A 14,914-nucleotide genomic window follows, 5' to 3' on the forward strand; every position below is an offset into this window, starting at 1 on the left:
GAGTCGCCACCAATGTTTTACTCAAAACATTGGAAAAAGAAAAAGTTTTTAAAAAGATTCAATAATGGCCTTGATAACTAGAATTGGGTTCGGGTTAAATGTTTTGTGACAAAAAATAAGATTTAAAAGTATAAAATATATTAATAATTGTCATATTTGTCAATTATCATAACCTCAATTAGAAAACTGACGCGTTCTTGTTCTATCCTAAAAGATTTACAAGAATACTGTAAGTAAGTTATTTAGAACAATGTTGAACAAGCCTCAAAAAAATCAATTTGTTCAGTTATTTTTACTGCATAAAAACACAAATAAAACTCTTAAAACAAAATATTTTTATTTCTATAGACACACGCCATAAATATTAAATAATGTGGATATGAAACTGTAATTTGATGTTTACAAATTTACCAATGGGACCATTAATCAATGCACTACGTTTCCTCATCTATAAAATCCGTCAATTTTTACCGAAGTGTCCCACATTGACATTGCATTGCACGTCTATGTATTTTTTTATTTATTTAATAGAGGCTATCCAAAAATCCGATTTGGCAATGTCTTATTTGGTACAAGAGGTATCTCATGATATGTTTCTAGATATCTAATACCCGTTGCCAAGGAAAACAAACAATCCAAAATCCAAAAGTTGTAAGAGAAGAAGCATGTGGACACAAATGAAACTCCAATTCCAAACCAATGGAAATTGAAATATAGATCTCATAAGATATTAAGATAAGGACCCATTTTTTTATCTCTTAAGCTATATATAGTGTCCCTCTAGCATAGCCCAACTACAAGCAACATTACGAACCATTCTCTCCAATTTGACTTACAAAGCTTTTCACTGTATTACAAAATCAATCTATTACAATGGCTGCTTCAACAATGGGTCTGTCTTCACCATCACTGGCTGGCCAAGCAATCAAGCTGGCCCCCTCCACCCCAGAGCTAGGCAATGGAAGGGTCAGCATGAGGAAAACAGCCTCCAAAAGCGTTTCCTCAGGAAGCCCATGGTACGGCCCAGACCGTGTAAAGTACTTGGGCCCATTCTCGGGTGAGGCCCCATCGTACCTGACTGGTGAATTCCCAGGTGACTATGGTTGGGACACTGCTGGGCTTTCTGCTGACCCAGAGACTTTTGCCAGAAACCGTGAACTGGAAGTGATCCACTCGAGATGGGCCATGTTGGGAGCCTTGGGCTGCGTGTTCCCGGAACTCTTGGCCCGCAACGGTGTAAAGTTCGGCGAGGCGGTGTGGTTCAAGGCTGGGTCTCAGATATTCAGCGAGGGTGGGCTTGACTACTTGGGCAACCCAAGCCTGATCCATGCACAGAGCATCCTTGCGATCTGGGCCACCCAGGTTATTTTGATGGGTGCTGTTGAGGGTTACCGTATTGCCGGTGGGCCTCTTGGTGAGGTGACAGACCCAATCTACCCAGGTGGGAGCTTTGACCCATTGGGCCTTGCAGATGACCCAGAGGCCTTTGCTGAGTTGAAGGTGAAAGAGTTGAAGAATGGTAGGTTGGCCATGTTCTCCATGTTTGGTTTCTTTGTTCAAGCCATTGTCACTGGAAAGGGACCTTTGGAAAACCTTGCTGATCACCTAGCTGACCCAGTCAACAACAATGCCTGGGCTTATGCCACCAACTTCGTCCCCGGAAAGTGACTGAAAAATTAGAATTGAAAAGAACAAGTAATGGCTTGTGAATTTTATGTTATTTAGTAAAGCATTTATTGGGTTTACCGAGAGAGAATGTAATTATATTATTATATATATTATATTTCTCTATTTAGTCCATTTGGTTTTATCTCCGCAATTCAATGGGTTGTGCACTTCATTTACTAACCTAATTGAAGCTCAAATGACAAATCTTAAACATTAGGAAGCTTGTTAGGTTCGAAAATCTTGTACAACAATGGGTGGTAGTGTTGGAATACAAATAAAATTTCATATTGTTAGAACAAAAAGAGAAATATGGGCTTATAATGTTGAGATACAATGTTTCATTATACTCCATTGGTAATAGACATTTGGGTGATGATTAAAAATAAAAAAATAAAAAAGATTATAAATTCAAAATAGACAATATCATACAAATATGAAGATTTATGCATAAATAACCAATAAATAATAATATATAATATAATTCTTCTCTTGATAAATATATTTCGCTCAAACAAAATACATAAGATAATTTTTACCTATAAAACACGTAAAAAGTTTTTATTGGTGTGAGAAAAACATGTCTCTACAAAAATACAAATACCAAACATTCTATTAAGAACTTGTATATGTGGTTAATGATATGAATATTTTTGTTTCACAAGTTTTTAAAAATAAGAAATATAATAATATATTATTATTGATGTGTTAACATTGTCAAGAAATTATTATAATATTTAATAGTGATTAATTTTATCTCACAAATAATTAATAATATTATGATATTATTAAAATGACTAATAATGACTACCTAAAAAATGTTCAATATTAACCATAATAATAATTACATATAATTATATTCATTTGATTTTAACTAATTATGACACAAACTTAACCATATTTACTCACATTCTTAATCACGATTGTTTGTTGGGTGGCTGCTATATGTAAAAAAAATCAGTACTAGGACGAATCTATGATGATCTTCTAATTTGTATCATTGGCCTCATTTACTCTTTTACCGTTTTATGTTGACTTTGTCTTTCAATATTTTGTACTTTTTCCCCATAAATTTATATAAAAGCAAGTTTTACAAATTGCCAACTGTTATTTTATGATATTTATTTGAGTGGATATTTTATGAGGATTATTTTTATAAGATTATTTCAAACACAACTTCACAATGATGAAATATTATTTATAAGTTATTATTTCTTCTTTTATTTTATAATATGTGAAACTTATTTGTATCCCAACCTGTCATCAAATTCAAGGTTTTACTTTTAGTCATCATTCAAAAGGTCTCTCAATCATTTGAGTATATATATTTTATAAATTATTATTTCTTCTTTTGTTTTATCGATATGGGACTTGTTTCTATTCTAACAAAATGAAATACTTTATTCTGTTTTGTTTTCTTCTTAATTATACTTTCAGTAAAAATAAAATGTCATTTTTTAACCTCAAATCCTTGTTTTATTTATAAAATGCACCAAATATAAAATAGGACTTATATTCCATCCCATGTTAAAAACCTCGGTCCTCAAGTAAATATTCTACCATAGGCATAAATGTGGAGTGTGTTATGCAAAGGTATAACAAAGGCCATGTTGACAATGATGTGTGTCATAATACAAACAAAAGTCTCTTATCATTTAAAAAATAAAAAAGAAGAAGAAGAAACAAGAACATAAATTTATAAAATATTCAAAATCTCCATTAGTATAAGATTTATTAAATGATCTAAAAATAAATTTACAAAAATTTAATTTTAAAAAAGACAGTATCGTACCAATATATGAGATATATTTCCACAAAACTGCTTCATTCAATTATTTACCTGGAGAGTTTGCAAACAATGGCCTAATATTATTAAAATTAAAATTATGTTCAGCTTTCACGAGATTGGAGATGTGTGCTTCTAGAATCGTTTCTCGTGCCATACTTTTGCAAGTGCTTTTTAATAAACAGACAAGTAAATAGAATGAAAAATCTAGCTTGGCAGGCACATGAAGTCTTAAAATTCTGAATGGTGATAGTTTGTCAGCGCGTCCCATCAGCCAAACCATGGTGTTGACACTTCAACTACTTAATCAATTTCCTAGTTACCAATTTAGCATATTACTTGACTATTGTCATCTTATATATGATTTTCATTTTCTTTTTCATCCGTCATAATCTTTAATATGAACTAGGAGAAACACTTTACAACTCTTTAAATACGTTCACGAATGTAGGAGGAAATACAAAAATTAGCAAAAGAAAAAAAAATGAGGCACATAAAGGGAACCACAAGTTGGCAGAAAATTTTAGGGCTATGCACAAATCTATACTTAGCTTTGCATTATTTTCAAGATACTATAGCTTTGGAGATACTATACACTGTAGAAGTTTTATTCACTTGGTGCAACAGTACCAAAACCAAGCATAAATCCCACTTCTTATAGGGGATTTCAAACACATGAGAACATTTATGATTACAAATATGAGATGCCTTATTCGGAAGGAAGCTATAAATTACACCTCACTTGTGATTTAAGACAGATTTAGATGATTCACATGTATAAAAAGAATAATGAAACCTCTCAAAACATATGTTGTTGTATCTACAAACACTCGCCACAAATAACATTTCTGTAGTGGCAGCTCTCACCTACTAGTACTGCATCCATGGGTGTATCTTTGACCAAAAATTTATGCATGTTGCAAACCTTATTTGTATAAAACACCAAACCATGCCTTCCACTTTCTGTTTCCTTAGTCACAATTCAGTCCACATATTTCCAACACAACATCATTTTTGGCCAAAAATGGGTTGATTCTCACCCATAGTAGTGTTAAGATTGAAGCCAGAAGAATAGCCCAGACCAAAATGATGGTAGGAACACCTTCTTGTTTTCCCATGACCCCCTTGAGGAAAGGGTATAGATGGACAATGACCCAAAGGGCAAAAAATAGTTTCCCAAACAAAGGACCCCATGAATCATAGCCATTGTTTATAGCATCTGAGACACCAACTATGACTCCAATTATGTTTATGATTAGTAGGGTCAGAGGAGGGATCAACAAGGATGTCCACTTGAAGATGTAGAGTTCAGCAAACTCTCCATCATCTGCCGCTTTGGATGTGACTGTGAAGTTTGTGTTCACTCCTGCTAGAACTTTGAGCAAACCCTGAAAGAGAGCAAACAGATGTGAGGAGGCTCCACCAATAACCCAGAACTGCTCATTCCTCCACCAATCATGTATACCAACACCTCCCCACTGCATTTCCAGGATGCTAGTTGCAGCTATAGAGATGAAGAGGGCCATGAAAATGATACTGGCATAGTTACTTATCTGAGAAGAAGAAAATAAAACATTAGTCAAAAGCACCATAAAGTGCATCACATTCTATGTTCAGAGCAATTATTGAATTTTGTGTGAGCATAGTACCTATCAGCACTACCGATCAAAAGTTTGAGATCATATTAAAATAACTTGAAAAGTGCATGGAACACACTCTCGGACACATTTTTTTTTAAACTTGCCATCTCTGATTGTTTAATTTTTATTGGAAAACACCAAAATTTGACAAGTCTCACACCCTATTTAATGACTCTCACAATTTGGTAATTTTAAACAAATTTTAACGTAGCACTCTTCAAATAACTTTAGCACACACTTAACTACAGACTTCATTATAATTTTGACACATCTTTAGCTTTCGAATGGTTGTGCCTATAGGCACTGTACTTATGCTAGAATTGCTCCTATGTTTATGCAGTCCTAGGATGTAACCTGTACTAAGACTCATGGTGGTAATCAAATTTAATAAAATTAATCCTACCTCAGGGACTATGAACTTCCCAGTGAGCAGACAGACGGCTGGCAAAGTGCAGTAGGCTATTAAGGGGATTGAAGTCAGAGGATAAACAACCGAGTTTATGTAAGAGAAGCGTTCCAGCGATTTCAAGCCACAACCATAACCATACCATATAGGACAATGCCTACTAAAAAAGATCTCAACAGATCCAAGTGCCCAACGAAGAACTTGATGCAGACGATCTGAGAGATTTATAGGAGCTGAACCCTTAAAAGCAGGCCTTTTTGGCATGCAGTACACAGATCTCCAACCATGACAGTGCATCTTGAAACCAGTTAAAATATCTTCAGTAACAGAGCCATATATCCACCCCACCTGAAAAACAAATGTAAAAGAGGTTAGAAGAGCCATATACATGTAGTTCATAGCTTAACAGAGCTTCAAAGCCTTGAATTTTAAGCATATAGCACACCTCTTTCCCCCAATCTGTCTTATCTTCATAACCACAACTAATTACATGGATGGCTTCTTTCAAGAGTGTTGCAGAACTTGCTGCTTTTGGAAGACCCCCATCTTCCAACAGTGTTGAAGCTATGAAAACAGATGATTGCCCAAATTTCTTCTCAAACTTTTGTTGAGACATTAGTGACGACTTCTCATTGTCAATTCCTGTGATCAAGGTTTCAAGAACACAAAATGCCATTGAAAAACTAGTTAGTTTTGTATACATGTAAAAACAGTAAAAGTATGCTACATAAGTATGTACTATATATTATAATAGTAGTGCAAAATTCAATCCAATGCGTTTCAAAGATCTATTTAGAATACATTTCAATGTTTCCAAATGAAACACAGCTAATTTGAGGTGTTTTATACCTTCAATTCCCTCTTCAATATTTTCTAGTGCATGCATTTGCTTCGCATCATTCTTTATCTTCTTTTTCACACTTGACTTTGCTCTATTCTTTTTCTTCCTTGATCCACAACACAGACAACACCATTTAGGCCAACAGTTACATGTCTTCCCTGGTGGTTTCTTTGAAGAAGGGGCATCATATCCATAAAGTGCCTGCCTCCTGAAGACACACCCAGTTCCCACATATATTGGTCCTTGGATGCCATCCAAACCTTTCATATTGATCTATACATATTGAAATAAATATTAGCATTTCCAACAAATCAAAATGCAGGGTATATATATGTAATCACAAAAATAAGAGCAAATTCCTACATACATCAAAGAACACAACATTGCGATTCGAGTATCTATCATGTCGATCAATCCCATCAAATCTTTGAGGAAACTGTACATAGCATATTTTTTTCCCTGATGTAGGATCCATCATGAAGCACATGGCCTCACGGAGGGCCTTACTGTTATTTATGTAGTGATCACAATCAACATTCAGAAGGTAAGGAGCATTTGTGATTATTGCTGAGACTCTCACCTTCACAATCAACCGAAAAAACATTAGGAAAAATCATTAGGAAAATGGAGACAGAATAAAACTGAAAAAGAAGACTCTACCAAAGCATTCATAGCTCCAGCTTTTTTGTGGTGCTCATATCCAGGTCTTTTCTCACGAGACACGTAGACAAGACGAGGTAATTCATTTCCTTCAATGTCACGAACACCATTTTGACCAAGGAAAACCTGCAGAATAGCATCACAGTGGAATTCAGACAAACATGGCATTTTCAATCTACACAGAAGACCAAGATTGCATCATAAAATGGTACTCACCTGTATCATTCCAGGATGATCTCTGACATTGTTCCCAGGCCATGGTGTACCATCCTGCATTGTCCAACCATCCTCAGGAACCTTCTGCGCCATTGCCACCAATGCATTAATCCGCACCTTGAACTCTTCATACTCCCTCTGTGTCAACACAATTTAGAACACCAAATGCAACCTATTATTGCTTGAAGCCAAATAAAAGAGAAGAAAGATGATAGCAAAAGTAAAGGGACAAAACTTAAATGTAGTTTTTTAAGTGCTTTTAATGCTACTCTCCAATCAGAATTGGGATTTCACCTTAGTAACCTATGCAAATCTATAATGTAAACCTTCATTGCACAAATTACCGAAGAAAAACTTTAACTTTAAATGGAGAGCAACACAACAAGAACCTAGAGAACTGCACCTAAGTTTTATGCTAAAGTGAAATTCAATCCTCTTTAAAGGGAAGCTGCTGCAATTACTCAACTTTCTTCTAGCATAAACTATGTTAGTTGTATTTCATGCAAATTTGAAGTTTGAAGTTTATGGTTTTTCCTTTAGATCTGAAAATGATATGATAGGAAAAATGCCATACCTTAATTGCACGGCGTTCTCTTATAAATGTTGCATCCACTTTATCCTTCAAGTAGTCAACTTTCTGAGCAAAATACCATTCAGGAGCCCGTGGTTCAATGCTGAACCTCTTGCAGAATGGAACCCACTTCCTAGCAAACTCAGATGTCTCAGATAGTGCTTCAAATGTAAGCATTGCAGCGCCATCATCTGAGACATAGCATGCGACCTTGTCCACAGGATAATCCACAGCAAGGATAGACAGAACTGTGTTTGCAGTTATAAGTGGAGGTTCTTTCAGAGGATCCACTGTACTCACAAACACGTCTATATCAGCTAACTGAGATGGCTTTCCTTCTTTCTCATACCTGTGAAGTTGCAAAGGATCAACCAAAGAGTAATTAACAAACAACTTGTTAGATTCCATCTTAAAACCAATTGGCATTAAGTGAAGTTGTCTAACAGACATATAAGCTACACTTCAAGAGTTGAGGCAAGCAATGTGGGACATTCCAACACCCCCTTCCCCTCTATAAATGCCTGTCAGGCTGTCAAAACAAGCGAGCCTACCAGAATAGGCGATCTACCAAAATGAATTATAAACTCTAATACCATATTTAGATTTTATCTTAAAACCAATTGTCATTGAGTAAAGTTGTTCAATAAATATATAAGTTACACCCCAAGAATTGATGCAGACGATGTGGAACATTCCAACAACAATCACACATATACACATAAGGAGAGAGGCAAAGAAAGATCAAATACCTTAGAGATAAACGATCAAGGTATGTTTCTCGCAGAATGGGGCACCATTTCGGGAACTGATCTAAAATCCATGACACAGCAAACCAGATTTCACATATTACTGATGTAAGCCACAATGCATATGCATCATTGACTGGATGGAGGATTCTATAGTGAAAAAAGAGGCCAAGAATGACAATCCGAAGTACTATTATGATTCTGTATGGATTTATCCTGCTTGAACTAATTGGCAACTTTCTCCAAAGTGGCTGTCTGCCTTCATCCATTCTGTTAACAGGAATTCAAATTAAATAATCATAAATTAAACAGAGAAGGTAATAGTAAATAAATATAGCAAGACAGTAACACTGCAAGTGGTGCATTTTGAGTTGCTGTGCAATCTCTAGGCAGGAAAAAAATTGGCTCCTCTTATCCTCAAAATTGATGAATAAAATTTTGTTCTTGTCCTCAAAATAGATAAATACAACTAGTTACTTAATGGATTAAATAGTTATTACATCTTTCTACACGGTGTAATAGAAGTCCAAGTTGTGCTCGTCATTTTTCACTCTTTCAAGATGTTTGGCCAAGCAATTAATTTGCAACATAAAATTTTCTATTGTTAGACTTGTTTAGTCACTTAGACGAGTTCCCCAAGTTCTTACTCTTCTAAAACCATCTTTTCTCCTTCACCACTCGTCAAGTTTGACAAAAGGATGAATTCAGAACCTCTCTCTTGTGAGCAGGTCAAGATAAATATTATTAGACGTAGGGAGAGGAAAATTCCAAACCAAGGATGTAGACAAAATTTATTGTGTATAGTTTAATAAGATGTTATGCTTGTAAAACCTATTTGTTTATCATAGATTGATGATTATTTAGTTGATTATTGGTATGGGAAAGTTGATAACTAATCACTTATTTGATAAGTGCAAGAAATATCACAATTTTGGAAGAAAAAAAAATTGGTGCAAAATTAAAGTGGAAAAAATTTTACAACAAAAATGTAATGATGATTTACAGAAAAGTTTAACTTAGAGGCTGATTTGTAAAAAATAAAAATTAATATTTTAAAGTAAATTTGCTAAATGGTCTTTAATAGAAGAAAGATTAACTAAGAGATTAAATTAACCTTAATTAATTGCAAAATTGATCAAGACATTTTAATTTAAAGGTTAATTGTCTTTTTTTCGAAATTGCACATATGGGTCTAAAAAATTCATGAGTAAAACTATGTAATAGCCCTACATAATTGCTAATAGGCTCCAGAAAAAATCTGGAAAATTGCTCATTAGTACTTAGTAATGCAAACAGATCATTGTGAGCAAATGTTGGCTTAATTTTTTTTTTTAAACAAGTATTGATGCAATAAAAATTAAACTTATATCTTATTGTTATTGTTTTATTATTAATTTACATAAATATCTATTAGGAGATAATATAAAAAATTTGTCTTCCCCATCCAGAGATAATTCGGTTGTGTCCTAAAATAGATGCATCAAATTTTAATTTTACTTTATATATATATATATATATATATATATATATATTACGTTATACGGTACAAAGGAAGTCAGAAAATTGATAAAATATTGTTTTTACAAAAAAAAACAACTTTCATCTTATTAACTAGGTTGTCTGAATTTTTTTGACACTTTGGGCAAGGAAATAATGATTAAGTATTCGTAAAATCTCTCTTGTTTTATTATTCATATTTACATATATTTTATTGTTAAATTTTGAAAATTAACCAAATACAAATATTATTATTATAAAAAAACATACAAAATGTTAATATTATAAACAATTATATGCAAGTTTGTTGACTTTTACAATAAGTACCTTAAAAGCCATATCAACAATGATTTCTAATTGGTTGACAATATAAATTTGTTTTTTACAATGATAGTGTATCACCATTAAACTCTTTTCTTATTATTTTACATATATTTATATTACATACTGTGCCTTTCTAACTATCTACAACAGTTTAAGATTATACTTATCATAAGTAATCTTGCTAAAATTTTGATTTAACATAGTTGTTTGTAAGAACCAAAATAAGTTAGACAACCTCTCTGATTGAAGCAACTAATTTTGGCTTCAACAAGTTGAAATAACTTAACAGTTGAAGTTGACAAATGAGAACCACAGATAAAACCAGGAAGTTTTATGATTAACTTTCAATGAACAAATGATAAGAATTAGATAATATCACCTACTTTGGTAAGTCAGGATCGTCCAGCTCATCACTGTCCTTACCCCCTTCATGCCTAACCACCTGAAGTTTTTCACTTTGCTTTTTCTTCCAATCCTCCATGCGTTCCTTCCATGCAACACTTCCATATCCATAAACTGCTATATCCTTTTTAGGATCCATAGGTCTTGGTTGAACTGCATCACCAACATAGGTTGTCACATAAAACAAGGACAATCAAGCAAAACATAAAAACCAAGACAAAATAAAGTTGTACAATACATAGGTTTAATTCCCTGTGTACTTTAAAATTACTGTCATTCTCTGATTAAAATTAAAGTTTCACCTTAGTAACTCACACAATAGAAGTCCACCTTTAAAATTTGCATTGAATACTAAGGTGGAACTAATTTTGATTGAAGAACAACACCAAAAAGTACTTGAATAAGTGCACCTAAGGTTTGTCCAATGAAATTATTTACCAGGTACAGATGAATCAGGAAAAGGCATAGGATGAATCCGTTTCCCTCGAGCCATGAACGGAGGAAGAATAAGAGCATGTTTATCAGCAGAAATGCCCACATCCTTAATTGACAAAACCATCATCAGACAAATAGATTGCACAAACAAAAGAGTTAAGGAGCCTGTTTGAATACAAGTTTAGAATTGTTTTTGAGAGATTCTCAATCGGAAAAAGCTCTTTATTTACAATAGAGAAACTCTCAAAAGTTCTACTAAGCTTATATCCCAACAGGCTCAAGTGCTCAAAATCAACTAACCTCTTGACCATAAGTTAGGAGAGGGATCTCAGAAGCCACAGAAGCTGCATCAAACTCTGATGGTGTGTTGATCACTGAACCATTCACATGTGAGCCATAGTTAAGGCGAGCAGAGAACATGGACTCAGCAATGTGATGATGGTCTCGCCTAAGATTGCTTCCAATATCAAACTCACTTTCCAAATCATCCGTATCATCCTCTTCTTCATCACCCTCAACTCTAGGACTTCCTGATATCAGTTGCAGTGTTAGCCAAATCTATCAACATATTATGTTAATAAAACAAAAATAATGCCCATAACACATGTTAAAATTTATTGAAAACTACAAAATTATGACTCACCAAGTAATACTCATTAAATAAAAAGTAAGACAGACATAATTTTGTAATTTCTAATAAATTTTAGTCAGTAATAAAAAGTGTTAAAAAAAATATTGCTAGCATTCCTAGTGACAAAGGGAACTAAGATGAAAAAGGAAACACAGGTGAAAAAGAAACATAAACACACACAAAGAGATAAAAATAAAGGTACAAGTGTGTTGAAGGTTCACCTTTGATGCGTTTATATCTGGTTTTACACTGAGGACAAACTTGGTTACCCTCTCTTCTTTCATACTCATAACAAGGTCTGCACACAGGGAATGCACATTCATTGCAAGCAACAAATGGCTCCCCATTCACAGTAACCTCCAACTCATCCCCACAGATCTGACAAATTTGACCGCTTAATTCTGTCACACCAGTCACCTGCAAATAACAGTGATGATAAGGTAAATCTTGATCGGACCATGAAAATTGGATGGTAGTGTTCACTTAAAGAAGATGTAAGGTCCACTTTTTTAATAAATAGGTGCACATGAGTTTTATTACTTGAAATATGCAACATCAAAGTTTAAAACTTTCATGCAAAAAATCCACGAGCTCTGAAATTGATAAAAACGTAGCAAAAACGGATAACAAAAAAGAACAAGAAACAAAGAGTACAGCCAAAGGACCAAGTTAGTCGAATGAACTCATTTTCAAAGGTAGATAGGTGAAAAATGTCTTCTTCTTTTTCTTTTTTTTTTTCCTTTTTCTGTTTCTTACCCCTTCAAGCTGGAGAGAAACTGAAAAGCAAATGGAAGAGTTTGGATTGAAAATTTTCCATAATAAACACAAAAACAAAATAGAACCCCTCAAGAGAGAGAGAGAGAGAGAGAGCTAGCCCAATTTTTCAGCTTGAAACTCTCATTGTGCTCAAAAGAAAGTATTTAAAAAATAAATAAACATTTTCAAAAGAAAAAAAAAAGTCATAAGGAACCAAATACCCATAGGAATGAAATGAGGGACTCAAAATGACAAGAGAACCCAATTGGCTCAGAAATTCAGAATGGAAATTCATGGAAGAAAATTTCCTTCTTCAAACTCTTGAATTGCCTTTGTGAGATGAGTTGAAGAATAAGAACAAAAATCAGAAAAAAGACACTTTTTTTTAAAGCTAGATAGTTTCAAAATCTTCATAGAAACTTAGAAATTTACAAGACACAGCCACTCACTCTTGCAGTCTCATCAGCATTGATAAGAACAAACTCATTCCTGTTATGAGACCCTGCAACAAGTCTCCCTTTGGTGTCCATTGAAACCTTAACTCACTCAACACCCGAATCTTCAAGTACCAAACACCCCACTTCACAAACCACCCTTCTTTGCCTCTTCCATTCTCATAGAAGGAAGCAAATAAAGAAAGGTTGTCAAACTAAGAGTGAAACCAAAGAAAGGTGTGTCCTTTAGAGGGTGTACCGGGTGAAATGATTCTTTTCTTGAGCAACCCAGTTTTGTAACAGATGGGGTGGCAGGTTGTTGCTACTACTATTTACTACTCTTTCTCTCTCATTTGTGAAAGCCACAAGCTTGCAGCATTTTCAGCAAACAAGTTATAAAAGGGTGAAATAAAGTGACAGGAAATGTGAGAGTGGAAGAGAGAAAGGGGAAAGAGAATCTAGGAAGCCACGGGCTGGAAATTCAACAGAGAAGAGATGAGACAGAGTCAGAGACATGGCTGTGTACGTGTATGTATATGTGTTTGTGCAATGTGTAGTAGTTGTAGTTAGATCATAATTGTTTTTCCTAATAATACACGAGTGTATTACTATTATTACAGATCATAAAGTAATGATTTTGTTTGACCTATGAATTATTGAGTCCTGCTAGCTGTATGTATTATGTAATGTAATGGGTATTTGGTAATAATATTAGATGTAATGGGTATTTGGTAATAATATTAGTTGATATTAGTGATAGTAATTTCTTTTTTTATTTAAGATATTCAAAATTTAAATTTTGATTTTTAATATAAAATAAATTATGTTGAAAAAGTTAGATTTGATATATAATTTCTAATTTACATAAATGAAGGACCAACTAATTTATTTTAAGGATTAGAACATGTATTGCATTCTAAACATTTTCATAATTGAGAAGTTGAAAGAAAATAAATTATTAGAAACTAAAAGGAAACCGTGTTATATTTATGGCGACTTAAAAATATATTTAATTCAAATTAATTTTAAATGGTTGAATGTGATTAAAAAATATATGCAAATTACGTGTTTATATTAAAATATGTATTTTCTTAAAATCAAAATTTAAACTTTAAAATAAGAGTTTAATTATAATACATTATCATGATATAGAAAAATGCATTCTATTAACTAAAAATCATTTTAAAATAATTAATATAAAAATAAACATTTTAATTGTATAATAATTTATGACTAAATTTCATGACTGAATGTTAATATAATTTATTTTTATGTTGTGAATATCTTCTAATTAAAGTTTCAATGAAAATTATGTGAGATTCAAAAAAGATGTTACATTATATGGTAATAACATCACATAAACAATTAAATAAATAACACTATATGAGTAAAGTCACGTGAGACTAATTCCCAAAGAAAAAGAGTCACGTGAGGTTCGTGCGAGTGGAGCACGAGAAGTACAAAATCTCACGCTACATTGAATTAAACTATCGTATGAATTTTGAAACAACACTCGCGTATCATCATCATATAATAATAAGAGTAAACTCTCGTGACAATCGAAACGCTCAAAAATAATGAAATATCTTTCCTCGTGTCTATTTTTGAAATTTTAAATTTACTTTTGTACTTTTTTCTTCTTTGAAGTTGCACTGAAAATGGTAAAGTTCAAGCTATAGTCATTATTCACGAGGGTGCATGATCGTGATTATAGTACCAAATTTATTTTAATTTTTAGTGGGGTAGTTATAGTTATAGTTATACTTGTACTCTTATATAGTAATGATGTTTTACTAGTTGAGTTACCACATATTTAAAAGCAGCCAAAAAACACCATAATTTTATAAAAGTAAATTATCTTAGAAACCACACGCAAGTTCTTAATTGCAGCAATGGCAACGAGT

The 14,914-nt window shown here is 33.3% G+C and overlaps 2 protein-coding genes across 2 annotated transcripts; one reads left to right on the top strand and one right to left on the bottom strand.

Annotated features, from left to right (window-relative positions):
* Positions 1–788: 788 nt before the first annotated feature.
* Positions 789–1,800, top strand: LOC145959043 (chlorophyll a-b binding protein, chloroplastic). The gene has a single exon (XM_083076974.1). It carries the CDS (start codon positions 874–876, stop codon positions 1,666–1,668), a length of 795 nt encoding a protein of 264 aa, XP_082933100.1. The 5' UTR covers positions 789–873; the 3' UTR covers positions 1,669–1,800.
* Positions 1,801–3,981: 2,181 nt separating this feature from the next.
* Positions 3,982–13,568, bottom strand: LOC109815904 (cellulose synthase A catalytic subunit 2 [UDP-forming]). The gene is made up of 14 exons (XM_020380721.3): positions 13,026–13,568; positions 12,042–12,237; positions 11,490–11,719; positions 11,193–11,295; positions 10,736–10,907; positions 8,535–8,801; positions 7,789–8,134; positions 7,215–7,352; positions 6,999–7,124; positions 6,706–6,918; positions 6,347–6,611; positions 5,943–6,139; positions 5,495–5,845; positions 3,982–5,004 (listed from the first exon to the last, which is right to left on the bottom strand). Exons 1-14 carry the CDS (start codon positions 13,104–13,106, stop codon positions 4,423–4,425), a joined length of 3,267 nt encoding a protein of 1,088 aa, XP_020236310.1. The 5' UTR covers positions 13,107–13,568; the 3' UTR covers positions 3,982–4,422.
* Positions 13,569–14,914: the final 1,346 nt, after the last annotated feature.

This window comes from Cajanus cajan, chromosome 1, assembly GCF_000230855.2.
Source record: "Cajanus cajan strain Asha chromosome 1, NIPB_CcT2T_4, whole genome shotgun sequence".
Taxonomy (NCBI): Eukaryota; Viridiplantae; Streptophyta; class Magnoliopsida; order Fabales; family Fabaceae; genus Cajanus; species Cajanus cajan.

Bases quoted from the DNA above. Each gene is read 5' to 3' on its own strand.
- LOC145959043 (XM_083076974.1), top strand. From the start codon at position 874: ATGGCTGCTTCAACAATGGGTCTGTCTTCACCATCACTGGCTGGCCAA.
- LOC109815904 (XM_020380721.3), bottom strand. From the start codon at position 13,106: ATGGACACCAAAGGGAGACTTGTTGCAGGGTCTCATAACAGGAATGAG. The intron at 11,720-12,041 runs GTGAACCTTCAA...AACTGATATCAG, and splicing joins CAGATATAAACGCATCAAAG to GAAGTCCTAGAGTTGAGGGT. The intron at 11,296-11,489 runs GTTAGTTGATTT...TTGTCAATTAAG, and splicing joins TCCTAACTTATGGTCAAGAG to GATGTGGGCATTTCTGCTGA.